The sequence below is a fragment of the Moschus berezovskii genome, chromosome 14, assembly GCF_049115385.1.
Source record: "Moschus berezovskii isolate FMDL1 chromosome 14, NW_MosBer_1.0, whole genome shotgun sequence".
NCBI classification, from domain to species: Eukaryota; Metazoa; Chordata; class Mammalia; order Artiodactyla; family Moschidae; genus Moschus; species Moschus berezovskii.
This window is the reverse complement of record NC_142473.1, coordinates 71,282,868-71,309,823: the sequence shown is the minus strand read 5'-3', so window position 1 is coordinate 71,309,823 and position 26,956 is coordinate 71,282,868. Positions and strand designations below refer to the sequence as shown.

The window sequence follows — 26,956 nt, the reverse complement described above, 5'->3', positions numbered from 1 at the left end:
ACGGTGAAATACACACACAACATCAAACCTTTTTGAAAGCCCAGTGCTGGGTTCTCTCACATACATTTTTATTAGTTGATCCTGACAACAGCCTGGAAGGTGAATATTGTTCCTTGTTTTATGATTTAGGAAACTGAAGTTTATAGATGTGAGAAATGGAATATTTCCTGCCATATCATTAAACAAGGATGTCAAATCATCAGCAATTGCAGTCCTTCAATGTAGGATGGTGAACCCTGAGGGAGCTCAAGAAGGAGAAGAATACCTGCTGTCTAGATGCTGGGAAATATTGAAGGCAGGAGGAGAAGGGGATGACAGAGGATGAGATGGTTGGATGGCATCACAGACTTGATGGACATGAGTTTGAGTAAGCTCCGGGAGTTGGTGGTGGACAGGGGAAGCCTGGTGTGCTGCAGTCCCTGGGGTTGCAAAGAGTTGGACATGACTGAGCTGAGCGACTGAACTGAACTGAGCAGCCATCTGACTGTAGCCACTCTCCATGGTGAACCCTGAGGCAAAGAAGCTCAGGAAGTGAAAACAAAGGAAACTGGCCACAGATTAACTTAGGTGTATATCAAAGGAACAAAGCTAGTGGAGGTGATGGAATTCCAGTTGGGCTATTTCAAATCCTAAAAGATGATGCTGTGAAAGTGTTGAACTCAATATGCCAGCAAATTTGGAAAACTCAGCAGTGACCACAGGACTGGAAAAGGTCAGTTTTCATTCCAGTTCCAAAGAAAGGCAATGGCAAAGAATGCTCAAACTACCATGCAATTGCACTCATCTCACACACTAGCAAAGTAATGCTCAAAATTCTCCAAGTCAGACTTCAACAGTATGTGAACCATGAACTTCCAGAATTTCAAGCTGGATTTAGAAAAAGCAGAGAAACCAGAGATCAAATTACCAACATTCATTGGATCATTGAAAAAACAAGAGAGTTACAGAAAAACATCTACTTCTGCTTTATTAACTACGCCAAAGCCTGTGACTGTGTGGATCACAACAAACTGTGGAAAATTCTGAAAGAGATGGGAATAGCATACCACCTGACCTGCCTCCTGAGAAATCTGTATGCAGGTCAGGAAGCAACAGTTAGAACTGGACATGGAACAACAGACTGGTTCCAAATAGAAAAAGGAATACATCAAGGCTGTATATTGTCACCCTGCTTATTTAACTTATATGCAGAGTACATCATGTGAAATGCCGGGTTGGATGAAGCACAAGCTGGAATCAAGATTGCTGGGAGAAATATCAATAACCTCAGATACACAGATGACACCATCCTTATGGCAGAAAGTAAAGAAGAACTAAAGGGCCCCTTGACGAAAGTGAAAGAGGAAAGTGAAAAAGTTGGCTTAAAACTCAACATTGAGAAAATTAAGATCATGGCATCTGGTCCCATCACTTCGTGGGAAATAGATGGAAAAACAGTGGAAACAGTAACAGACTTTATTTTTCTGGGCTCCAAAATCATTGCAGATGGTGACTGCAGCCTTGAAATTAAAGATGCTTACTCCTTGGAAGGAAAGTTATGACCAACCTTGATAATATATTAAAAAGCAGAGACATGCAGATGACACTACACTTATGGCAGAAAGTGAAGAGGAACTCAAAAGCCTCTTGATGAAAGTGAAAGAGGAGAGTGAAAAGCTTGGCTTGAAGCTCAACATTCAGAAAACAAAGATCATGGCATCTGGTCCCATCACTTCATGGGAAATAGATGGGGAAACAGTGGAAACAGTGTCAGACTTCATTTTTTTGGGCTCCAAAATCACTGCAGATGCTGATTGCAGCCATGAAATTAAAAGACGCTTACTCCTTGGAAGGAAAGTTATGACCAACCTTGATAATATATTAAAAAGCAGAGACATTACTTTGCCAACAAAGGTCCGTCTAGTCAAGGCTATGGTCTTTCCCGTGGTCATGTATGGATGTGAGAGTTGGACTGTGAAGAAAGCTGATCGCCGAAGAACTGATGCTTTTGAACTGTGGTGTTGGAGAAGACTCTTGAGAGTCCCTTGTACCGCAAGGAGATCCAACCAGTCCATTCTAAGGGAGATCGATCCTGGCTGTTCATTGGAAGGACTGATGCTAAAGCTGAAACTGCAATACTTTGGCCACCTCATGCGACGAGTTGACTCACTGGAAAAGACTCTGATGCTGGGAAAGGTTGGGGGCAGGAGGAGAAGGGGACAACCGAGAATGAGATGGCTGGATGGTATTACCAACTCTGTGGACATGAGTTTGAGTGAACTCAGGGAGTTGGTGATGGATAGGGAGGCCTGGCGTGCTGTGATTCACGGGGTCGCGGAGAGTCGGACACGACTGAGCGACTGAACTGAACTGAACTGAACTGAACTCCTTGGAAGAAAAGTTATGACCAACCTAGACAGCACATTAAAAAGCAAAGTCATCACTTTGCTAACAAAGGTCCATCTAGTCAAAGCTATGGTTTTTCCAGTAGTCATGTATGGATGTGAGAGTTGAACTATAAACAAGGCTGAGCGCTGAAGAATTGATGCTTTTGAACTGTGGTGTTGGAGAAGACTCTTGAGAGTCCCTTGGGCTGCAAGGAGATCCAACCAATCAATCCTTAAGGAAATCAGTCCTGAATATTCATTGGAAAGACTGATGATGAAGCTGAAACTCCAATACTTTGGCCACCTGATGCAAAGAACTGACTCATTTGAAAAAGACTCTGATGCTGGGAAAGATTGAAGGCAGAAGGAGAAGGGGATGACAGAGGATGAGATGGTTAGATGGCATCACAGACTTGATAGACGTGAGTGTGAGTAAGCTCCGGGAGTTGGTGATGGACAGGGAAGTCTGGCATGCTACAGTCCATGGGGTTGAAAAGAGTTGGACACGACTGAGCGACTGAACTGAACTGAACTGATACCAAAGGAATGATTTTAAGGAGCCCAGACTCTTGCATCTTCCCATACCTAGAAAAGCACTGAATTCCTTAACTTGGGACAGCTGGTTTTCATTAACAATAATCTTTTGATGTTCAGACTATCTACCCTTTACTTGAAAACTTCTAGATAACCTGGCTCCTTCCCTTATCTCCTTGGGGCAGTTCTCTCAGAGTCACTTGAGATGCTGACTCCCAGGCTTGAAGTCCTAAAAATTCCCACTGAGTAAAACATAACTCTCAACTTTTAAGTTGTGAATATTTTTTAAGTTGACAGAAACTACAAACTTGCCCCAGAGTTCATATTAGTAAGTGGAGGAAAGTCTAGCTCTCTTGCACTTCCTTTTCCCCATCTCTCAGCATCACATAATGATCTCTTCACCACTGCATACAGGATTTATGTTTATGGAGCCTGGGGAATCACGGGGGAGTGATACAGAAGAGCTGGCAATCCTACTGGCACTGATTTCTTTAGCAAGCTGGGTGGTGAGCACATAAATGTGTGTCTAATTTCTTTTATATCTTAAATATTTCAAAATACTTTTTAAAAAAAGGGAAGGGGGCAGATAGAATTGAAAACTGGTGACAGTTTCTTATTTTAAAGACATAGGTATTTTTAAAAAATAGATCAGCAATGAGAAAGCAGGAAATACATTATTGTTAACATTTATTGAGCACTTCCTATGTCCTAGATAGTTTTTAAACATTTTATTTCTATGTACTAACTTATCTCATTCCAACACGCTGCCAATGAGGTAGGTATTATCATTATCCTCATTTTAATATGAGATCAAAAACTGAAGAAAGATTCAATACATTATTTAAAGTCAAGTAATTTATAAAGGGGGAAAACTAGATTGGAACGAAGCACTCTGGTTTCAGGATGTGTACACATAAAATCCATCACCTGGCAATACCTCCCCTAACAAGGTGAAGGATGAGTCAGGTTTGCAGAGGTGGGTCAAAATCTTTCAGGCATCTCTTGCTTGGTACATTTCTTACAGGTTTGCATGTAGTTCCGCGAGGAATTCAAAACAGCCTTCTTGTGACATTGACAGAAAAAGAGATGATGTGCTTGGCAGAAGTTTCCAAAAAATATTTAAATATACGGGTTTGACTCCCTTGGACTGGTTGAAGGGGAAGGTGATAAGAGGGTTCTACTTTTGATGGAAACTTCCTTGGCAAGTCCGGTGGAGTTGGAGAAGGATTTAAGAATTCTCGAAGGTCAAGTGATTTCGTTGAGTTGGGATCTCTCTCCTGCTCACTGGAAAAGACTCTGATGCTGGGAAGGATTGGGGGCGGGAGGAGAGGGGGACGACAGAGAATGAGATGGCTGGATGGCATCACCGACTCGATGGACATGAGTTTGAGTGAACTCCGGGAGTTGGTGATGGACAGGGAGGCCTGGCGTGCTGTGATTCATGGGGTCGCAAAGAGTCGGACACGACTGAGCGACTGAACTGAACTGGACTGGATAGGTAAGCTGTAAGAACAGTGTGGAATTATTGCTGTTGCTGCTACACAGACACACACACACACACACAGATACACAGACACACACACACACACACCCCGCTCAGGACTGCGGTGTGAAGGATCCAGGTGGGATCCCCCCACGGAGGGACAGGAGCACCGCGGGCAGGCCTAGCCTGAGCGCCGCGCGCGCGTGGAGGACCGCCGCCAGGGGGCGCCCCGCGCGGCTCGGCCGCTCCGTGTCCTCGCCGCCCGCTCCCCGCCCCTCGCTCCGCCGCGCGCGGGGAAGGCGGAAGTAGGGGTGTCCGCCTCTGGGCCTCGGGTTCGGGCGCCCCGGGGACGCAGCGGTGGCGGCCTTCAGGTTCGGACCCTGGCTTCGCGGCCGTTTCGGAGCGGAGCGCGGCGCCTCCCTCTCCTGGCGCCGCGGCCGAGCGGAGTCGTGCGGCCGGGTGGAGTCGGCGGCCCAGCGAACCCGAACGGTGAGTCTTCTGGCGGCTCTTGGAGGTTGGAGGTCGCGGCCTCGCTGCCCGCGAGCTGGGACGCCGCCTGCTCTCCTGTCGCTTCGCACGGGCTGGGGCCGCCGCCCCGTCCCCTGGCTTCCCACGGGCTGGGGCCGCCGCCCCGTCCCCTGGCTTCCCACGGGCTGGGGCCGCCGCCCCGTCCCCTCGCCTCCCCTGGGCTGGGGCCGCCGCCCCGTCCCCTGGATTCCTACGTGCTGGGGTCGCCGCCCCGTCCCCTCGCTTCTGATGGGCTGGGGTCGCCGCCTCTCTCCCCTGGCTTCGCAAGCGCTGGGGTCGCCGCCCGGTCCCCTCGCCTCCCACGGGCTTGGGTCGCCGCCCCGTCCCCTCGCCTCCCACGGGCTTGGGTCGCCGCCCCGTCCCCTCGCCTCCCACGGGCTTGGGTCGACGCCCCGTCCCCTCGCCTCCCACGGGCTGGGGTCGCCGCCCCGTCCCCTGGCTTCCGACGGGCTGGGGTCGCCGCCCCGTCCCATGGCTTCCGACGGGCTGGGGTCGCCGCCCCGTCCCCTCGCTTCCCACGGGCTGGGGTCGCCGCCCCGTCCCCTCGCCTCCCACGGGCTGGGGTCGCCGCCCCGTCCCCTCGCTTCGCGAGCGCTGGGGTCGCCGCCTCTCTCCCCTGGCTCCTACAGGCCGGGGGCCCCGCGCCCGTCCCCTCCGCTCCGCCGGCCTGCGGGCACCTCCGCCCGGGTCACCCCGGCCCCCAGCGGGAGTCGCGCGCCAGCTTCCTCCGCCCGACCTGCCCCACTCCGCGCATTCCCTTCCCAGAAGAGGAAATCGTCTCCTGGATTTTTCCCGTCGCTCGGATGTTACCAGCTTTTTAAAAAAAAAATCCCTCTGAAGTTCGTAGCGACTCCCTCTGTCACTGTCATGGGAAAGCTATTTTGAGGCTCCGTGTTGAACTCGGTAGACTTCCCAGGCAGCAAGCTTTTTTTTTTTTTTTTTTCAATTCAGCTGACACGAATGTTTCCTCCCCCGCGCCTGCACTTGGGAGTTCTAGTGATTGTTCCAGACGCTGGGTTGATAAAGCTGTTCCTAGTATTTGGCGTCAGGGGAACTCCGGCTGAGAGTTAGGACTGTCTTGAGTTAACAGAAAGTACCTACAAGTTTTAGCGGCTTGAACCTGTAATATCTGCATGTTTTCTTTGGTTTCTCGGGACAGTAATTTACTAAATGTCTTGCTGTACACAGGCATAGAAACAAGGAAAAACTTTCTGAGTGCTGGCCTTGAGAATCTGGCCACAGGCGTTTTATCCATCCACTTGTGATTGCTAGGGAAGGGAGAAGGGGCTTTTCTGATCTTAAGGCGGGGGGTGGGGTGAGGACGTTGTGGCCCGGTTCATGACTCAAGGAAGGACTGTGTCTCAGGCACTTGCTGCCCATGTGAAGATCAGAGTTTGAACTTGCACGCGCTGCATACAGCACAGTGTTTCAGAATTGTAACTTGAGGGCTTTTCTGTGACAGATTTGAATACCTGATAAATTTGTGGCCTCTTAGATTTTGAAAGAAGTTGTTCAAATCTTTGCCTCCTGGAGGAGAACAAATTGTGCCTAGAAAGGGGAATGCCCCTCAGATTTGTGTTCAAGCATAAGGCATAGCAGTTGACTCTATTGGCCAGCACTTCTTGGCCATTGCAACACTTTTGCAGGTCTTTGCAATTTTAGGAATATATTTTAAAGACCTGGTAAATAGTTCTTGTTTCTAAAGCTAATGGCAAATTTCTCAGTGTTTTGTATTAACATAGTTTTACTTTATGTGAGTTACATATTTAGCTATGAATGAATTTCTGTTGACTTAAAATTGACCGTTTCAAGATAAAACATTGATTTCTTTAGCTTGGTGGGTTTCTCTTCCTAGCATCTGTAGATCTTACAGAAACAAATTTTTGTTCATCACCCTGCTCCACCTCCCACAAGATATTTAACAGTGTACTCTTTAGACTAATATATACACCCATGCTAATAGGGGAATGTAAACTATGATTTCTTAAAAGGCTATTTTCAGTATTCATTTTGCAGTCAAAATAAGTTGGCAGTGGATACATCCTAAAATATTTAATTAATACTGTGCTTACTAGGTTCACAAAGAGGGAATTAGTCTTGAAACTCTTAACCTACTAAGGAACCATGAACTTTGTACTGTCTCTTCTGTTATTTCAGGTAGAAAGCCACGTGAATTCTAAATGTTAGAATAGAAAAGAGGCTGTAAGAAATCTTTATTTGCAAGTAAGAATATCTGTTAACTCTTTCAGCTTATGAAAAGCCAGGCCTACCTCTGTAGCTTCCCGTGAAGTGGATACCTGAGGCACCATGTGAGGTTAAAAAAAAACACAAAAATCACCCTAATAGAACATAATATTTTCTACTTGATTGCCAGGTCATCTTCCAGTCACTTCTGTAGCTAACTCTAAGCACTATTTTTTTCATTGGTGTTAATTAAAACAGTTACTCATTGTAGTTAGGAGAGTGATCTTCATTTAAATCATCACAATCCTGAAACGCAAAGGGAAATATTGTTTTAACTTGCCAAAAAGAAAGAGTAAACCTAAAAATACTCAAAATACTACTTTAGCTTAATTTTCGCTTTGCAGTATAGTTACATGGGACTATATCCTGTAGATACAGTGACTACCTAAAAAAGTTTACTTGAAAGGTGTAAAGCTTCTGTATTACTTCTTAAAAGTTTGAAAAGTAGTGGCAATTAGATTTTTAAGACATGCTTACTTTCATGTCTTAACACTGCATTCCCGCAATGAAATTCCTTTTAAGGAATTGTGACTGACTGGACAGATTTTCTTAGTAATATATTTGCTATTAAAAAAAAGGTCTCTTTCAACCTAAAGACCTTGAGGTTTTTTGAACTGGGCAGCAAGAGGGCAGTATATAGACTATCCATCCAATAAACTAAATTTTAACTGGACATTTGGGCAGAAAAAGTAGACTTGGCTCAGTGACTTTTGCTTTTGTCTTCTGGCTAGTACTTTGATATATGCTGTATAACCAAACAAACATTAATTTCTCAAAAGTGATTTTACTTTTAAAAAATGAATAAAGTTTCAATAACTATACCTGGAATTTCAAGAGTATATAAAATGTGTTCTCTCATACTTAATCTACTCTTGGGAGTGGGAATTAGAAAGCCTTTGATATTGTATATCAAAATGTATCTCATGTTGGATAACCAGCATCATCTATAAGAAATCATAAAAAGTTATATACCTGAGCTAATAATTCTAAGAAATTTACCTAAAGTAGTAATTAAGCACAAAAATGTGTGTGTGTGTGTTTAGTTGCCAAGTCGTGTCCAACTCTGGAGACCCCTGCCAGCTTCCTCTGTTCATGGGATTCTCCAGGGAAGAATACTGGAGTGGGTTGCCATTTCCATCTCCAACAAAAATGTATATGGGGAAATAAAAAAACAAAGGATATAAACTCTAGTATAGCATCACAGTGTCATCTGTCCTCATATTTGGAGGGTGTAACGGGGGCCTTTTACCCCTTCCTGGAGCACAGGTGTAAAGACTAATTCTGTTCATTTCCATTATCTTGCCTTTCCTTTCTTCTCGTCGCCTTGTACAGCCTTCCCTGGAAATCTGCATTACCTATAACAAGGTTTCTTGAACTGTTTTTAACTCTTTGAAAATATTATATCAAAACTGAAACAAATCACCAGCCTTTCTTTACTGATTTTTTAGTATCAACCCAACCTAATAACACTGGACAGCTCATTGTCAGTATCTTAGTCTAGTGTCATAAAAATAATTGGAAAGAGTTTAATACAGCTTGATAGACAAAGTTGTCAAAATATAGACAACTATAGGCTAGTACAAATTGCACAGGCTCTGGGCTCAGGTGGTCTTGAGTTCTGATCCTAACTCTGTTTCTTATTAGTTGGTTAATCATTAGCAAGTTACTTAGCCTTTTAAAGATTCAGAGTTTTCCCTTTGACAAGGGGGAAGGGGGAACAATGAAATTATTAAATAAAATAACTCTTATGGAGCCACACAGGATAACTTATTTTACTTCCAAGCACAGTTCTAAGTGTTTTGCATATATTAATTCACTGAATCAAATTCCGAGGTGCATTCTTTTGTTATCCCCATTTACAGATGAGGAAACTGAAGCACAGGAAGGTTATGTAATTTGCCCAGGGCATACACCAAATAATGGAGACCGAAGTTAAACTCGCATCATCTAGTTCTAGCACCCAAGCTCTTCCCCACTTCCTGGTATTGCCTCTCCAGCCAGAATATCGCCTCATCCTCTGTGGGTGCTCATCCCATACTTCTCAGGATTTCTGAGAAGGAAAATAAAGAGCCCTATCATGGTAAAACTATTGAGGATTACTGTCTTAATCCACTGTTCGTCATGGTGGCAGACAGGATTTTTATATAGAAATGAGACAGGCTGAGGATACATTGTCTACAACATTGGCCGGAGAGTTACATTCTGTTTTCTAGAACTCTGGTTGATACTTGAACAACACAGGTTTGAACTGCATGAATCCACTTACAGATGGATTTTTTTCCCAATAAATACTACAGCATTATGTCATCAGAGGTTGGTTGAATACGTGGGTATAGACACAGACCATAAAGTTGTATGTGGATTTTTACCTGCGTGGGGGTCAGCACCCCTCACCCCCATGTTGTTCAAGGGTCAGCTGTATATCTGGCTACATAGACTGAGGATTTTCCTTCAGTGTAATTATCTACAGGAGGGACCTGGTTAATTAGGCTGTGAATTGCTTTTAGACCTTAACTTGTTAACTTGTAAATTCTAGTAATGGTTTGAATTTGAAAGTATCCTACCTACCCATGAAAGCCATAGTTTTCCATAGGCGAACAAAACCTCATTTTTTTTTCCAGTCATTAATAATGAAACATAGTCACTTGACTGAGGGCACGGGGACGTACAAATAATATGCTTTTTTAATTCTGTTCTTCCTGCGTAATAGAAATTGCCACACTGAACATTTGGAGGTACAGTTGACCCCTTGAACAATAGAGGTTTGAACTGCACTTATACGCATTTTTTTTTTTTTTTTTTTGCAGTTCAGGATCTGTGGTTGCTGACTTCAAAAATGTGGAACTCAGAACAGAGGGCCAATTTGGATTTTTTATCGTATGGGGGTTGGCACCCCTTACACTGGGTTGTTCACGGGTCAGCTGTACCCAGTAGAATTTTAGGTCTAGAGGAGGAAACTGAGATCCAAGTGGTTACATCGCCCTAAATCACATATCTATTAGTCTCTCATGATCCTCTGACCCCTTGTGCACTGGTCGTCTTTGCACTGCCTGCCCGTCATACTGTTCCCTTCAACTCTGAGAACTTGAAGGAACTTGAGCCTCATAACTAAGTTCATTTCAGCTGCTTGCTTCCCTGGTGGCTCAGAGGTTAAAGCGTCTGCCTGCAATGCGGGAGACCCGGGTTCGATCCCTGGGTTGGGAAGATCCCCTGGAGAAGGAAATGGTAACCCACTCCAGTATTCTTGCCTGGAGAATCCCATGGACGGAGAAGCCTGGTAGGCTACAGTCCATGGGGTCGCAGAGAGTCGGACACGACTGAGCGACGGAACGGAACGGAACGGAATGAACACTGAGAGGTGAAAGAGCTCGTGCCAAGTACTAAGGAAGCAAAAAATCTTGAAACTCCAATCGTAGAAAACAGACATTTAAACAGATAATTATGCTAATTATTACAACTGAGGTATTTTTCTTCTGTTAACCTTATATTCCAGCTTTCTACTAACTCACGAATTCCTTAACTTGTAAAATAGTACGTTTATAAAGCAAAGCTAAAAAAAACTTTGAAAGTTTTCTATATATGATATTAACATAGTTAATGTATTAATATATCCACTAAAAGGTGGCTTGCATAGATAGCTATGATATATACATGTGTGTGTGAATATATGTTAAGGGATATTTTTTCCTTGCTGTGTCTACAGAGCAGTTGATGATCACGTTACTATGAGTCTGCTACACTGTGAAAACAGCTGCGGATCCAGCCAGTCCGAGAGCGACTGCTGTGCCGCCATGGCCGCCAACTCCTGTGGGACTGCCGCAAAAGACGACAGTGTGAGTGGGACGGCCAGCGCAGTGACTCTCTCCAGCTCTTTTATGGAAGAGATCCAGGGGTACGACGTGGAATTTGACCCACCCCTGGAAAGCAAGTATGAGTGCCCCATTTGCTTGATGGCTTTGCGGGAAGCGGTGCAGACACCTTGTGGCCACAGGTTCTGCAAAGCCTGCATCATCAAATCAATAAGGTATGTGAGCGTAAAGAATGAATCAAATGCTGTAACAGCCAAATGGAACATTATTACACGGAATAATCTTATACATTTATAAGAAACTGCCTCAGGGAGAAGAACAGTGAACAGAAAACTGAGAAATTTACATTCTTATTTCAATTCTTACTGTAGCATGAAAGGTAATTACTATCTGCTTCCCTCTTTGACTCTTAGATAAATAAACAATAAGTAGCTCCTTCTACTTAAAGCAGTTGTATTACAGTCTGGAGTGTGTCTTGAAGCTTTAAGAAAATAATATAAAAAGTACCTTAAATGATGATGCAGCTAGAATATGATCATCTCGACAGTACAAATAATGCTGACTCTGTAAGTAATCATTATTCTCATTTTAGCTACATTACATTTTTGTCTGCTACCTGAAGCCTATGGACCACTGTAAAATAACCGTTTTTTTTAAGGTATTGATTGACGGGACTTCCCTCGTGGCTCAGTGATAAAGAATCCATATGCCAATGCAGGGGGCTTCCCTTGTGGTTCAGCTGGTAAAGACTCTACCTGCAATGTGTGAGACCTGGGTTCGATCCCTGGGTTGGGAAGATCCCTTGGAGAAGGGAAAGGCTACCCACTCCACTGTTCTGACCTGGAGAATTCCGTGGACTCTGTAGTCCATGGGGTCACAAAGAGTCAGACATGACTGAGCGACTTTCACTTTCACTTAAGGTATTGATCAACAGGGCTTCCCTGGTGGCTCAGTGATAAAGAATCTGCATGCCAGTGCAGGAGCTACAGGAGACTTGAGTTCGATCCCTAAGATGAGAAGATCCCCTGGAGAAAGAAATGGCAGCCCAGTCCAGTATTCTTGGGACAGAGGAGGCTGGCAGGCTACAGCCCATGGGGTTGCAGAGTCGGACGTGACTCTGTGACTAAACAACATTGATTGATGGCTTTGCCAGAATTCAGTATCTTCTCACGGCCTCCACTGCTACCACCCTGTTGTGAATCCCTGTCAGCTCTCTTGCAGGCTGCCCTACTTCTACCCTTGCCTTCTTCCAGGCTGTTCTCAATATAGCAGCCAGAATGAACCTGGTAAGATAAGAAGGATGATGTTATCTTTGCTCCAAACATTGCAGCCGGTCATCTGGCAGTACACGCCGGAGCCCTTGTAAGACCTTATATAATGTGTCCATACATTTTTCTTGTCGTTGTTCAGTCACCAAGTCCTTTCTGACCACCTTTCTATTAGACTCCCGTTCCCTCCACCTGTTCACTCTTTTCTGTTCCTTGAGTTTTCCAAGTATGCTCTTGCCTTGTGCAGTTGGGTATTGCTGTTCTCTCTGCATCTTATTTCAGCTAAGTACTTAGTCAATGCACTTTACTCCCTCGGAGAAGGCAATGGTAAGCCACTCCAGTACTCTTGCCTAGAAAATCACATGGACAGAGGAGCCTGGTGGGCTGCAGTGCAGCTCAAATCTCGCCTTCTTGTAGGTACCCTGGCCTCCCTGTTTATACCATAGTGTGCCTTCCCCTTTATCTCCCCATACTCCCTTTCTCCCTTAAGTACTTTTTTCCTTCAGCACTTTCCATCTTTAAAAATACAGATAATTTGTGTGCTTATTGTCTGCTTGCCCCTCTGGAAGATAAGCTCCTGGAAAGCAGGCATTGGGAACTTGATCTTCCCTCAGTGCTGACACATAGTAGGTGCTCAGTAAATCGCGATCGCCTCAGCTGGGTAAAAGTGTGTGGGGTTTCCGCAGAGGGATAAAATTCATCTCCTAAGAAATAGGTATATTTTACTATTATGCAAAAGTAGATGGGAACATTTTTAGGAGTTCTGTACAAGACCAAAAAATGGAAGAAGTAGAGGAATTTTAGGTTCTTCAACTAATAAGCATCTACTTATATTGGTGAAATCATTTTTAATTTATTAATTTACTTACTTTACAATATTGTATTGGCTTTGCCATACATTAACATGAATCTACCCCGGTGTACATGTGCTCCCCATCCTGAACTCCCCTCCCACCTCCCTCCCCATCCCATCCCTCTGGGTCATCCCAGTGCACCAGCCCTGAGCATCCTGTATCATGCATTGAACCTGGACCAGCGATTCATTTCACATACGATAGTTACATGTTTCAATGCCATTCTCCCAAATCATCCCACCCTCGCCCTCTCCCACAGAGTCCAAAAGACTGTTCTATACATCTGTGTCTCTTTTGCTGTCTTGTATACAGGGTTATCATTATCATCTTTCTAAATTCCATATATTTGCGTTATGCTTTTGAACTGTGGTGCTGGAGAAGACTCTTGAGAGTCCCTTGGACTGCAAGGAGATCCAACAAGTCCATTCTGAAGGAGATCAATCCTGGGTGTTCATTGGAAGGACTGATGTTAAAGCTGAAACTCCAATACTTTGGCCACCTCATGCAAAGAGTTGACTCACTGGAAAAGACTCTGATGCTGGGAAGGATTGGGGGCGGGAGGAGAAGGGGACGACAGAGAATGAGATGGCTGGATGGCATCACTGACTCGATGGACATGAGTTTGAGTGAACTCCGGGAGTTGGTGATGGACAGGGAGGCCTGGCGTGCTGTGATTCATGGGGTCGCAAAGAGTCAGTCACAACTGAGTGACTGAACTGATACTGTATTGGTGTTTTTCTTTCTGGCTTACTTCATTCTGTATAATAGGCTCCAGTTTCATCCACCTCATTTGAACTGATTTAGATGTATTCTTTTTAATGGCTGAGTAATACTCCATTGTGTATATGTACCACGGCTTTCTTATCCATTCGTCTGCAGATGGACATCTAGGTTGCTTCCATGTCTTGGCTGTTATAAACAGTGCTGTGATGAACATTGGAGTACATTTGTCTCTTTCAGTTCTGGTTTCCTTGGTGTGTATGCCCAGAAGTGGGACTGCTGGGTCATATGGCAGTTCTATTTCCAGTTTTTTAAGGAATCTCCACACAGTTCTCCATAGTGGCTGTACTAGTTTGCATTCCCACCAACAATGTAAGAGGGTTCCCTTTTCTCCACACCCTCTCCAGCATTTATTGCTTGTAGACTTTAGATAACAGCCATCCTGACTGGCGTGAAATGGTACCTCATTGTGGTTTTGATTTGCATTTCTCTGATAATGAGTGATGTTGAGCATCTTTTCATGAGTTTGTTAGCCATCTGTATGTCTTCCTTGGAGAAATACCTGTTTAGTTCTTTGACCCATTTTTTGATTGGGTCGTTTATTTTTCTGGAATTGAGCTGCAGGAGCTGCTTGTATATTTTGGAGATTAATTCTTTGTCAGCTGTTTCCTTTGCTATTATTTTCTCCCATTCTGAAAGCTGTCTTTTCACCTTGCTTATAGTTTCCTTTGTGTGCACAAGCTTTTAATTTTAATTAGGTCCCATTTGTTTATTTTTGCTTTTATTTCCAATATTCTGGGAGATGGTCATAGAGGATGCTGCTGTGGTTTATGTCGGAGAGTGTTTTGCCTATGTTTTCCTCTAGGAGTTGAATCGTTTCTGGCATTACGTTTAGATCTTTAATCCATTTTGAGTTTATTTTTGTGTATGGTGTTAGGGAGTGTTCTAGTTTCATTCTTTTACAAGTGGTTTACCAGTTTTCCCAGCACCACTTGTTAAAGAGATTGTCTTTTCTCCATTGTATATTCTTGCCTCCTTTCTCAAAGATAAGGTGTCCATAGGTGAAATCATTTTTAAGTAGGTTATCTGGCCATTCACTCATCTTATAAGTTTTTCTTTTGACTTTTAAATAATTTTTTTCTTGTGGCATCCCTTGTCTGGTTTGGTGTCAGGGTAATGCTTGCCTCATAAAAGGAGTTTGGAGATGTTCTTTCCTCTTCTTTTTTTTTTTTTTTGGAAGAGTTGAAAAGGATTGGTATTCTCCTTTAAATGTTTGATGGCATTCACTAATGAAACCATCTGCTTCTAGACTTTTGTTTGTTGGAAGATTTTTGATTACTGATTCACTCTCCTTACTGGTAATCTAGTCTGTTCAGATTTTCTGTTTCCTTATGATCCGGTCTTGGAGGTTGTCTGTTTCCTGGAATTTATCCGTTTCTTTGAGGTTGTCAAATTTGTCGCCATATACTTGTTCACACGCGTCTCTTTGCGTTTGTGGTGTCAGTTGTAATGTCTCCTCTTTCATTCTGATTTTATTCATTTGAGTCCTCTTTTTTCTCTTGTGAGTCTAGCTAGACTTTTCTATAAAATTTGAATTTCTGATAACCACATCCATACTTAGGAATTGGCTTAATTTAAATCAAAAGGGAGCATGTGTCCCACTTCAGTTTTGGAGAAAAATTTTTTAACCAGTGGTGAATTGCCAGTATCTCTTTAGGGTTGGTTTTCTCACCCTCCACACTATCAGTAGTTTGAGCCAGATGGTTCTTAGTCGTGGAAGAATGTCCTGGGTGTTATAGGATGCTTAACTGCATCCTTGACCTCTGCTCACTGGGTGGCGGAAATAGGCCCAATTGTGTAGTTGTGAGACCCAGAGCATCTCCAGATGTTGCCAGATGTTCCCTGGAGCTCAGAGTTGCCCCAGCTGAGACCACTGGTTTAGGGTATACATGAGAGTGTTAAAGGCTTACCTTTTTTTTTTTTTCCTATTTATAATGATTTTTAATTTATATTTAGGTTGAAACACAACCACATTATGAATTGTTGCTTTTTCTGTAGGTGAAAGTGTACAGTATTTTACCGAGTGTCACCCATGCCCAGGAAGGTAACTAATCTTTAGCAGTTTTTTAATAGCAAGATATTCATGAAAGTAGTGGAACAGTGATCTGAAAAGGAAGTAAAACCCACAAAAGGAAGTCGAGGGCTTTTTTCTTTTTTTCTATCTCCTTCTAAATTAGAAATGACCACTAACTTTGACTTTAATGTTCTTAAGGAACGGCTCGGGAATTTCTCGTCGGTATAATCATTCAGAGAATCAAAAGACATCTCAATCCAATTCCATATTCTTTTGGAGTGATTGCTTATGCAGTGGACAGTGGTTTCCAGTTCACTTTGAAAGATTCTTACCTTCTCTTAAACACCCAATCATTTAGGTTTGGAGAATATATTTCAGTAAATTTGTTTATGTCCCTGCTTCTCAAAAAAATATTTGACAGTGTAATCAATAACATCATGCAACCTGACAGAGGCCCCGTAAACACTGACTGTGTCACTCACCATTTCTAGTTCTGAGATGTTTGACAGCACAGCTTATTTTCTGCACCTTCACCTGCCACAGGAGCCACCACTGTTGCTTTACACTCAGGAAGCGCACAACCAGCGTCTGAGTGATGGACGCTCTGAAGCCTCCCTGACTTGCCACATTTTGTGAGTGAAGACTGAAACGTCCCCAAAAGTGAAAGGGGCTTGACAGACACCCAAGCTTCTTGGGCATGGTTTTTCCCATCATTGGACGGAATAAACCATGGAGAAGCAGGACATAGAGGTCCTTTTAACTCCCAACTGCATTGTGCCCATGACACAAAGATATAAGAAACTGGTGTTGTCCATGAGCCAGTGTTGATGACTTTTCAGAGTAAACCTTGAAAATGTGGCCTCACGGGGTTACTGCTAATGGGTTTAATTTTTACTTATGACTAATAACTGTAGACATGTTATTAGTGTATTCTGAGCAGCATATATTTAGTTACATCTCCCTAGTATGTTAAATAGCTGCTGTCAGAACACAGGCAAGACTGGTTCATAAACTATCCATAAAAGGACAGTTTATTTTGGTGATATTAGGCAAATAATGCATTTATTTTCTATAGGAAATAATATATGAAGAATTTATATGTGGTGTATTATTGTTTTGTATTTTCTAAGGTGAATGTTTGTTTTAAATCTACTAAGTAATGTATTTGTTTCTTTTAGGGATGCAGGTCACAAATGTCCAGTTGACAATGAAATACTGCTGGAAAATCAACTATTTCCTGACAATTTTGCAAAACGAGAGATTCTTTCTCTGATGGTGAAATGTCCAAATGAAGGTTGTTTGCACAAGATGGAACTGCGGCATCTTGAGGTATTAAAGTTATTTTCTAGCCATGTGCGTTTATGCAAGAAGTTCCTGGAGAACAGGGACTTCGCTTTGTCCATCTGGATATTGCCACTGCTTAGCATATAGTGATTGACTAGTAAATTCTTGCTGAATTAATACGAATCCTTTTATTATTGAGTATAAATATAAGTAGAAACCAGAAATTTCTTTTTCCATCTACTCTGGCTTTACACCCTGTGCTAATAAAACATAAATCAGTATTCTTCTAAAAGTTTTTTGGGTGAACTTTATCTGCAATGAAACTGAAGAGCATTTTAAATGTGTCATGTTTTAATCCCATAGCTTCATTTCTCTCATTTTGAAATAAGCAACAAGCCCCATGTAGTCATCATCTTAGCACCCTCATCATACTTTTTTCTCTGGTTTTCTAAATTATTCATTTTATTTTGAACTAAATGGAGTTCTTCTATAGCTTGAGATGAACTGAAGCCACCAGATAAAAGAATTTGTTTTTAAGTTAATCAGTCATTAGTATGGTGGTTTTTATGAGAAGTTAAATATTGCTTAAGTTCCATTTGAAAGTAAGCATTTAAAATATACATGTAACTTACCCCCTTAACTCCTTTTGAAAGAGTGGCCTTTTGGACACAGCACTAGATTGACAATGAGAAAATCTGCTTCTTTCCAACCCTCTTCCCTAATTAGATAAATGAACCTGAAAAGTCAAGTCCTTTGTATAAACTTTCAGTTCACAACCATTATTTGAAAAAAATCCATTGAAGCCTTTATATTGTGTGGTTCTGTGGTGTGTACTACACAAAGTAGGTTCAGTAGCCAATTCTATAGAAGAGAACAGTATATTCTTAGAATATATTTAGGAAATTTCTCAAGGACTGGCAAATACTGCTTATTTATTTTTCTTTGTAGGATCATCAAGCACACTGTGAGTTTGCTCTTATGAGTTGTCCCCAATGCCAGCGTCCCTTCCAGAAATGCCACCTTAATATTCATATTCTCAAGGAGTGTCCAAGGAGACAGGTTCCTTGTGAAAACTGTGCTGTATCAATGGCATTTGAAGATAAAGAGGTATGTACTAAGTTGGATTTGTTGATTCAACTGCTGTTTTATTTTTTTAATGTATAGTGGAAGGAGTTAGCAGAGATGAAGATGTTAATCTAGTCCTGAGTCTATGTTATCAGTTGTGAGAAGACTGATTTTTAAGAAAGTAAGTTAAGTAAACCATTTCAGTAAATGAATGTAGGGTTTATATTTTCGTCTCTTTCTTAGAAAGCATTATTTCTTCTACTTAACCACTGTAGAAGATATACAAGTAACAAAATCTAGGAAAGTATGTGCTGATCTGTTTCCCTGTGTGAATTTTAATAACCAGTTTTGGATTAGAGACAAATAAAATAATTACTGTATAAGACTTAAATTTTTCTCTTTAAAAAAGAGAATGAGTTGTTGAAACTTTGAGGAGATTAAATTAAATCCCACAAAGTATGCTTCTTTGGTGATAATTCATTGCGCTGTACACATACAGTGAATTCACTTTTCTGTACTTATGTTATACTTCAATTAAAATCTTTATTTTTTAAAAGAAACTCCATGGCACCTGACAGCATCATAATGATAGAACATTTTTTCCATTTATAGATAGATTAAGTGATTTTATATTAATATTATCAATGGGAAGGCCAGCACAGAGATCCTAGATCCTGTATCCCCATCCTATGTCCTTTTTACTAAAATAATATATGTACAATTTATGTTCTTTTTACTATCAAGATATTTCCTTAGACTTTATTTCTTGCAGATTGATCTTGATAATTCCCTACTAACTTGCTAAAAACAGTGAAGTCTGAGGCATAATTACAGCAAATTGGTGTCTTCTTAAACTTCAGTAAAAATGGGCCTAACTAGGAGGGTTAGTTATTTCTTAAATTTATTGTATTCTAGAAAACAAGGCTCATTTTTCTGGGGCCTTCAAGAACCTAGGCCACCTGCCCCAATCATGCTTCTGTTCTTTACCCTCCTGATAAGAGTTTTAATTAAATCATCTTGCTGCTGCTGGAAATTTTTGAAAAGAGGTCTTTGGAGAATTATAGTATTGATGAATGATGTCCAAACAGTCACAGATGCTCTATGACTTTTAATCAGGTTTTTAAAAAGTGATTTAAAAGATTCTCTTTTGCATACTATCATATTCTTTCAAAGAGCTGGAGGGTGAGATGAATCTCATTTCTTCACTGGTGAAGGGAGAGAAAATAACCATTATAGATTATTCTCACATTTTTATTTTACACACACAAGTGTCCCTAATTTATTCATAGTGAAAAATATTGCTTTTTACACAAACAGGTTGTTTTTACCTTTTCAGATTTTCTCACTTTTTTTTCTTATATTTCGCCAATAAAATTTAGATTCATGAGCAGAACTGTCCTTTGGCAAATGTCATCTGTGAATACTGCAATACCATGCTCATCAGAGAACAGGTATAGTGATTCTCTTTCATAAACCAGTATTTCCATAAATAGATTAAAGAAGTGAATTAGGTCTTTAATTGAAAATTTAAATCAATAAGGCAAAATGAATTCAGATTGAAGAAGAATTGAAACTTTGTGAGTTTTAAATGCAAATCAAAGTCACAATCAGTTGTACCCTCACACCAGTCAGAATGGCTGTCATCTAAAAGTCTACAAATAATAAATTCTGGAGAGAGTGTGGGGAAAAAGGAACCGTCCTACACTGTTGGTAAGAATGTAAATTGGTACAGCCACTATGAAAAACAGTATGGAGGTTCCTTAAAAAAATAAAAGTAGAACTACCATATGATTTAGTAATCCTACTCACAGGCATATATCCTCCCAAAGATGAAAAGTCTTAATTTGAAAAAGTACATGGGGAATTCCTGGCAGTCCAGTGGTTAGGAATCCACATTTTCACTGCCAAAGGTCTGAATTCAGTTCTTGGTTGGGGGAACTAAGATCCCGCAAGCCACACAGTGTAGCACAAAGAAAGAAAAGGCCCAAAGCTACATGATTCCCAATAGGCAAGACTTAGAAACAAACTACATGCCCGTCAGCAGGTGGTCGGTGTGAGATTTGGTACATGTATGTCGACATTAGACTGTTACTCAGTCCTTGGGGCCGCAGAGTCAGACGCGACTGAGCGACTGAACCACGACGACAATGGCCATAGGAGAGAGTGGAGTACTGCCGTTTGCAGCAGCGTGGGTGCACCTAGGGAGTGTCATACTAAGTGAGTCAGACAGAGAGAGACAAGCGTTACGTGTTGCCACTTACATGAGGAATCCAAGAAATGATGCCCGTGAATCTGTACAAAAAACCAGACCCAGAGATGAAAAAACAAGCTGAGGGTTATGGAAGAAGAAGAAAAAGTGGGGAAAGATAAATTAGGTGTACTGAATTAACAGATACAAACTACCATACATAAAATAGATAAGCAACAAGGATATACATAGCACAGTGGGGAACTATATTCAGTATCTTGTAGCAACCTATAATAGAAAGTGATCCAAAAAATATAAATATATATGTAACTGAATCACTTTGTTATATACTTGAAACTAACACAGTATTGTAAATCCCTATATTTCAGTTTTTTAGAAAACGGAGGGATTTTTCCGATATATTGATATGATAGTTTCAGAAAGAACAAGGTACTCAGTCATAAGTACTTAAAATTCCTAAATCATTAACGCAAAATCTGTGTTTATGTATATTCATAAAAGTTCCAAACAAAGCCAAGTAATTTTTAGGTAAAAATAATTTAAAATGTCCATTTAAAGAACAAAAAGCTTTATAAGCAATACATCTGTAGATTGTGAAATAAGGATCTTAGGTATCCAGAAACCACTTGAAAAAGAAGAAATTGAAGGAAACAAGTCTGTAGCAGAACATTGTTTATCGCCATGGCCCCTGAGGCATGTTGGGAGAGTTCCAGGATCTGTAGTCCCTCTGTTCAGTTGTCTGTAGACCCCTGATGGGGAATCATCAGAAGTAGTTGTAATAGAAAACTATTCATTTTTATTACTAATAGAGAAAGGAAAATTCCATCTGGTTGCTATCTTCTGACATTTAGAGAGTTTACCCACAGAATATGAATATTAGTCACTAAATATTTATACACCCATGAAATCTGCAAATCCAGAGATCATAATTGATTACTAAGTAGGAAAAGCAAAACCTGTCCCTCGACTAAATTTTTCCATTCATCTGTTAACAGAGTCCTTTAGTTTTTTTCCAACAGGGCCTTAATTTGAAGGTGTTAAACTTCCTTTTGCTTATGAACTCTCACCTACCTGGTTTTTCTTTTTTGCCTTGTTTTGATGTTTAAAGGAAAGCACATCTAAAACCTAGCAGAAGTAAAACTTAATAATGTAGGAAAAAACCCTAGGTTTAGAGTCAGAGAAACCTAGATTTTGACCCTGACTGTGCCCTTGTCTTGCATGTTGATCTGTGATAAGAAAGTTGACGTTCTAAGTTAGGGATTAGTAAACCAGCCCACCAGCTAAATCTGACTGCTACCTGCTTTTTAAAATAAGTTTCATTGGAACACAGCCCTGCCCGTGCATTTATGTCTTGTATATGGCTGGTTTTGTACTGCAGTGGTAGAGTTGAGTACTTGTGACAGAGTCCTTGGGGCTTCCTAGATGAAGCTGTGGTAAAGAACCTGACTCCCAATACAGGAGACATATGAGACCTGGGTTTGATCCTTGGGTCGGAAAGATTCCCTGGAGGAGGGCATGGCAACCCACTCCAGTATTCTTACCTGGAGAATTGCACGGACAGAGGGGCCTGGTGGGCTGCGATCCATAGGGTCACACAGAGTCGGACACAACTGAAGCGACTTAGCACATACGCACATGACAGACTCCATAGGGCTTACAAGGCTGAAAATATTTACTACATGACCCTTCAGAAATGATTTTGCTGACCACTGTTACAGATTATGTGAAATGAAGGGTTGGAATAAATGATCTCTGCTGTTGTTTCTGAAGGGTCATATAGGTTGCCATTTCCTCATCCAGTTCAAGTTGCCTAGTCATCATTATTTTCATTAGAGGTTTAGTTACGTATTTGGTCATTGCAAGAAACAACAATCTTGTAAAACAGATAAATGCAAATAACATAGCAGTATTACTAAAGTCATAAGTGAGAATTAAGCCAAAAACTTCTGTTAGGTGCAGCCCAGTATATTCTTAGGTCATCTGAGATTATAGCTAAACTAAACTTTTAGAGGAAAATTTCGTACCACTTTCAAAAAACATAATTCTGCATAATGCATCTTACCTTAAAGAATGTTTTTTGGAGTCCCCAAATTAAAAGCTGAGACTGTCTTTAAAACTTAGGTGCTTAACGTGTCTTCTAACATCTGAGTCTCCCCATTGTAGTCAGAGTATGCACAGATTAACAGAAGATTAGAAGCTCTGAAAGGTGGTCATGAGGGCAGTACTGGGTACGGTCAGTGGCTCTGACGTACACAGTTCACTGCTCCCTCATCACGGGCCTGAGAGTTGGGCCATGAAGAATGCTGAGCGCCAAATAATTGATGCTTTTGAACTGTGATGTTGGAGAAGACTCTTGAGAGTCCCTTGGACTGCACGGAGATCAAGCCAGTCAATTCTAAAGGAAGTCAACCCTGAATATTCATTGGAAGGACTGACACTGAAGCTGAAGCTCCAGTACTTTGGCTACGTGATGCAAGGAGCTGACTCATTAGAAAAGACCCTGATGCTGGGGAAGATTGAAGGCAGGAGGAGAAGGGGACAACAGAGTACAAGATGATTGGATGGCATCACCGACTCAATAGACATGAATTTGAGCAATCTCTTGAAAATAGTGAAGGACAGGGAAGCCTGGTGTGCTCCAGTCCATGGGGTTGGAAAGAGTCAGACACGAGTGAGTGACTGAACTGAACTGAACCGAATCAGTGGCATGGACCTCAGTGAGGGTTCTAGTTGCATTGTGGATGACATCAGAAGGTGCTTTTTCTTTAAAGTGCCACTAGAGGGTGCCAGTTCCCCAACAATAGGAATAAACTCATGCTATTGAAATGAATTTTGAGTGATTTGGGGGCACAGTATGAGATGTTGATATTTCCTTTCTCTGTGACTTTTGGAAGTAAATATTTTTATCTTTATGGGCTAACTAGTTTCTGTTTCAACTGTTCATCTCAGCCATTGTATTAAAAGCAGCCATAGACAATATAATTTTGTTTAGATTAAGTTTTATTCTTTGAGTACGATCTTGTCAAACTAGAATATAAAATGCAGGGAAAAACATTTTTCAGCCTTTGTTTTGGTTTTCAGATGCCCAATCACTATGATCTAGACTGTCCTACAGCCCCAGTTCCATGCACATTCAGTGCTTTTGGTTGCCATGAAAAGGTAAGTTTTATTTTTTTTAATTCTCAAATACAAATCAAGAAAATTAAGTTATATAGTATGGTAGGGGATAACAGTGGAATTGGAGATGGCTGACACATTGTTTATGTGGTCTTCAGCTCCAGAGAGAAACTGGGACTTAGAATATTGATTCGGGGAAGTAGTTGGTGATGACAGTGGGGTGTACTGGAAAGAGAAGTAGACTAGAAAAGGAGCCATGAGTGAGCAGTCTCAGACGCTGGTGAAACAGGCCAGGAGCAGGTATTGTTATGATTTCTGACATGAGTTTTAAGACCTAGCGATCGGTTCTGTCAGATACCTGAGAGACAGCATTGTTTATGGTAAGTCAGTCTTTCTGGAGAGTGTGAGTATGCTTTGGCTTTTCTGCTGTGCTTTTATATCTGAATTTTTTTTTTTTACAGTAAGAATGCATTTAATAACTTAAGTGAGCAAATAGTGTATAGTATGATTACACTTGGTGGGAAAATCTTGTATTGCTTGTATGCATAGAGAGACTTAAAATGTATCAAAATGTTCATGGTAGGTGAGATAACAGGTAGCTTATTTTCTTTTTGATCATCTACACTTTCTTTCTATAATGTACCTGAACTACCCTCACAATAGAATTGTTATATTATGTTTTTTTCATATAACAATTAGGCTATTCTTGATGACCTTAGAGAAGTAGGAAGACAGGGAAGATTCCACTTTGCAGTAGATTTGTAAAAATAAGTGCGGGGTTGGAGACAGTGCAGGTGGATGACTCTTGGTTATAAAAGGAAGAGGAAGAAAATGGAATTAGCTTGAGGGAGATACAAGATCAATAAAGGGGTTGCTCCCCCCACACCCTGGTTTTTTTTAACAGGAAAGACTAATAAATCTGTTCTGAGGGGAAGGGTTAAGAGGAGAGAATGTTTGAAGATAAAGGAGAAAGGAGATGGCTAAGGCAAAACCTCCTGAGGAGGTGACAAAGGATGGATGCTCCTTGGAGCCCAGGTGAAGCATTAATCTAGGACAAGAGGAGGGTCAGCTCTGAGTCCAAAGAGAAGGACGGACGTAGATCCTGACACTTCCACAGGTGGGAGGGAGGTTTGTCTGAGTGAAACCTGAACAAGTATTCAGCAGATAGCCTCTCAGTTTTTCAGGGAATGAAGAGGATGGAGAATCTGATGCAGTCAAAGAAGGTTGTAGGGGACTGAGGAAAGTGATGATGTGACTTCAGAACCTTTTGTTTTCCGTGGCTAGGTCCCTTTCCTAGTCCTCACATCTCTATTCCTGACCTGAGACCCGTGCTTGATTTTCAGATGCAGAGGAATCACTTGGCACGCCACCTGCAAGAGAATACCCAGTCGCATATGAGAATGATGGCCCAGGCCGTTGAGACTTTAAGCCTCGTGGTAGCTCCCGCACCTCAGTGTACCATGCCTCCGTATGACTCTGTCCCTCCCACCCGGCCTTCCTCTGGGCGTCACTCAGAAGTCCACAATTTCCAAGAAACCATTCAGCAGTTAGAAGGTCGCCTTGTAAGACAAGACCATCAAATCCGGGAATTGACTGCGAAAATGGAAACCCAGAGCATGTATGTAAGTGAGCTCAAGCGGACTATTCGAACCCTTGAGGACAAAGTTGCTGAAATAGAAGCACAGCAGTGCAATGGGATTTACATCTGGAAGATTGGCAACTTTGGGATGCACTTGAAATCGCAAGAAGAGGAGAAACCTGTTGTCATCCACAGCCCCGGATTCTACACAGGCAAACCCGGCTACAAACTGTGCATGCGTCTGCACCTGCAGCTGCCGAGCGCGCAGCGCTGTGCCAACTACATATCCCTCTTTGTCCACACGATGCAAGGGGAGTACGACAGCCACCTGCCTTGGCCCTTCCAGGGCACGATACGCCTTACGATCCTTGATCAGTCTGAAGCAGCTGTGAGGCAAAACCACGAAGAAATAATGGACGCCAAACCAGAGCTCCTGGCCTTTCAGAGACCCACCATCCCCCGGAACCCCAAGGGTTTTGGCTACGTGACTTTTATGCATCTGGAAGCCCTCAGACAAAGAACCTTCATCAAGGATGACACGCTATTAGTGCGCTGTGAGGTGTCCACCCGCTTCGACATGGGCAGCCTTCGGAGGGAGGGTTTTCAGCCTCGGAGTACTGACTCAGGGACATAGCATCCCCTGATTTGTTCAAGAAACAGCGGAAAAAACATCTGGAGCAGACTTACCCTGTTCTCAATAATAATGTACAGACAAACAAAAAAAAACCATGGGAAAGATATAATACTTACCAGTGAATTTTATTTGACTTCCTATAGATTTCAGGGGATTTGAGCCATAATCCTTGGAAAGCTTCAGTTCTCATTCACCCTGGTTTTTCCTCCAGGGTGTTATTAAGGATATTCAGGGACTAGTTTAAACCCTAAATATAACCTTACTTATTAAATGCGACTGTGTTGTCTGTCCAATAATTCTCCTTTAAGTTGTTTCATTCTAGTTTGCTTACTCTTTCCTTTAGGCTACAAAGTAGCATTTCTCCAGAGTTAGAAGGCTGAGAACCATGTGAAAACCAGCTGCTAGGTTAGGCTGCAAATCCCTTTCTGTCTGTTCCAGGCAGTGAATTCCACAGCCCCTCAGATGGTTCTTTGTTACCCCAGTGCTCTATAGAACAAGGAGACGCACACACATAATCATCAACGTGGAAAGCTTAAATGTCTCACCTAGTCAGCCAGTATGGCAGCTCATTGGTGGTGAGAAAAGCTATTTGAGCCCAGAAATTTTCAGCTCTTTTGAACACTGCTGTTCCTGTGATTGTTCAAAATTAAGTACCTGTCAAGGTACATGTAAAAAACTAAAGTTCTTGTTGCATAGGTAAAAGAAAGCCTGAAGGAAAGCTACTATTTTTGATGACTTATTTTCTTCTTTGTGCAGCTTACCTGTTGTACATTTTTTTCTACAATAAACATGTCCTTTTCTCAGAGAAAAAATAGTTACACGTTGCCACAAAACATTCAACCCTAACAAAAAAGGAAATAATATTTAAAAGCTTCCTGGTCAAATTTCTATTAAAAGCATGTCTGTGCATTAGGTACTGAGGTGAGTCATTTCCTGCTTTGGTTATGTTGTTTTTTTTTATTCTACTAACTTGGGAGCTTTAAATCCAAACAAAAACAGGTTTTTACCTCACTTCAGCTTATCCTAGCTTCAGGTTTTCCTGAAAGAGTTGGATTAGATGTTTCTAAGGTCCATGCCAACCATAAAATTCTGTTTTAAGAAATGAAGTTCTAACCAGCAGAATGTTGACAATAATTACAAAAGGATTTTGCTAGTAGAAAAATTGGTTTATTTTTTCGCTGACATAGT

At 41.7% G+C, this 26,956-nt stretch overlaps 1 protein-coding gene across 1 annotated transcript; it reads left to right on the top strand.

The window, feature by feature from the left end:
• Positions 1-4,737: 4,737 nt before the first annotated feature.
• Positions 4,738-26,044, top strand: TRAF6 (TNF receptor associated factor 6). Its single transcript, XM_055423852.2, has 7 exons — positions 4,738-4,872; positions 10,859-11,179; positions 17,059-17,209; positions 18,113-18,271; positions 19,609-19,680; positions 23,520-23,597; positions 24,899-26,044. The coding sequence occupies exons 2-7, from the start codon at positions 10,881-10,883 to the stop codon at positions 25,766-25,768; spliced, it is 1,629 nt and encodes a 542-aa protein (XP_055279827.1). The 5' UTR covers positions 4,738-4,872; positions 10,859-10,880; the 3' UTR covers positions 25,769-26,044.
• Positions 26,045-26,956: the final 912 nt, after the last annotated feature.

What these genes read in the sequence shown, in the direction of transcription:
- TRAF6 (XM_055423852.2), top strand. Translation starts at nt 10,881, where the DNA reads ATGAGTCTGCTACACTGTGAAAACAGCTGCGGATCCAGCCAGTCCGAG. An exon ending in TGGAACTGCGGCATCTTGAG is followed by an intron (nt 17,210 to 18,112) that starts GTATTAAAGTTA and finishes TTTTCTTTGTAG; the next exon opens with GATCATCAAGCACACTGTGA. An exon ending in TGGCATTTGAAGATAAAGAG is followed by an intron (nt 18,272 to 19,608) that starts GTATGTACTAAG and finishes AATAAAATTTAG; the next exon opens with ATTCATGAGCAGAACTGTCC.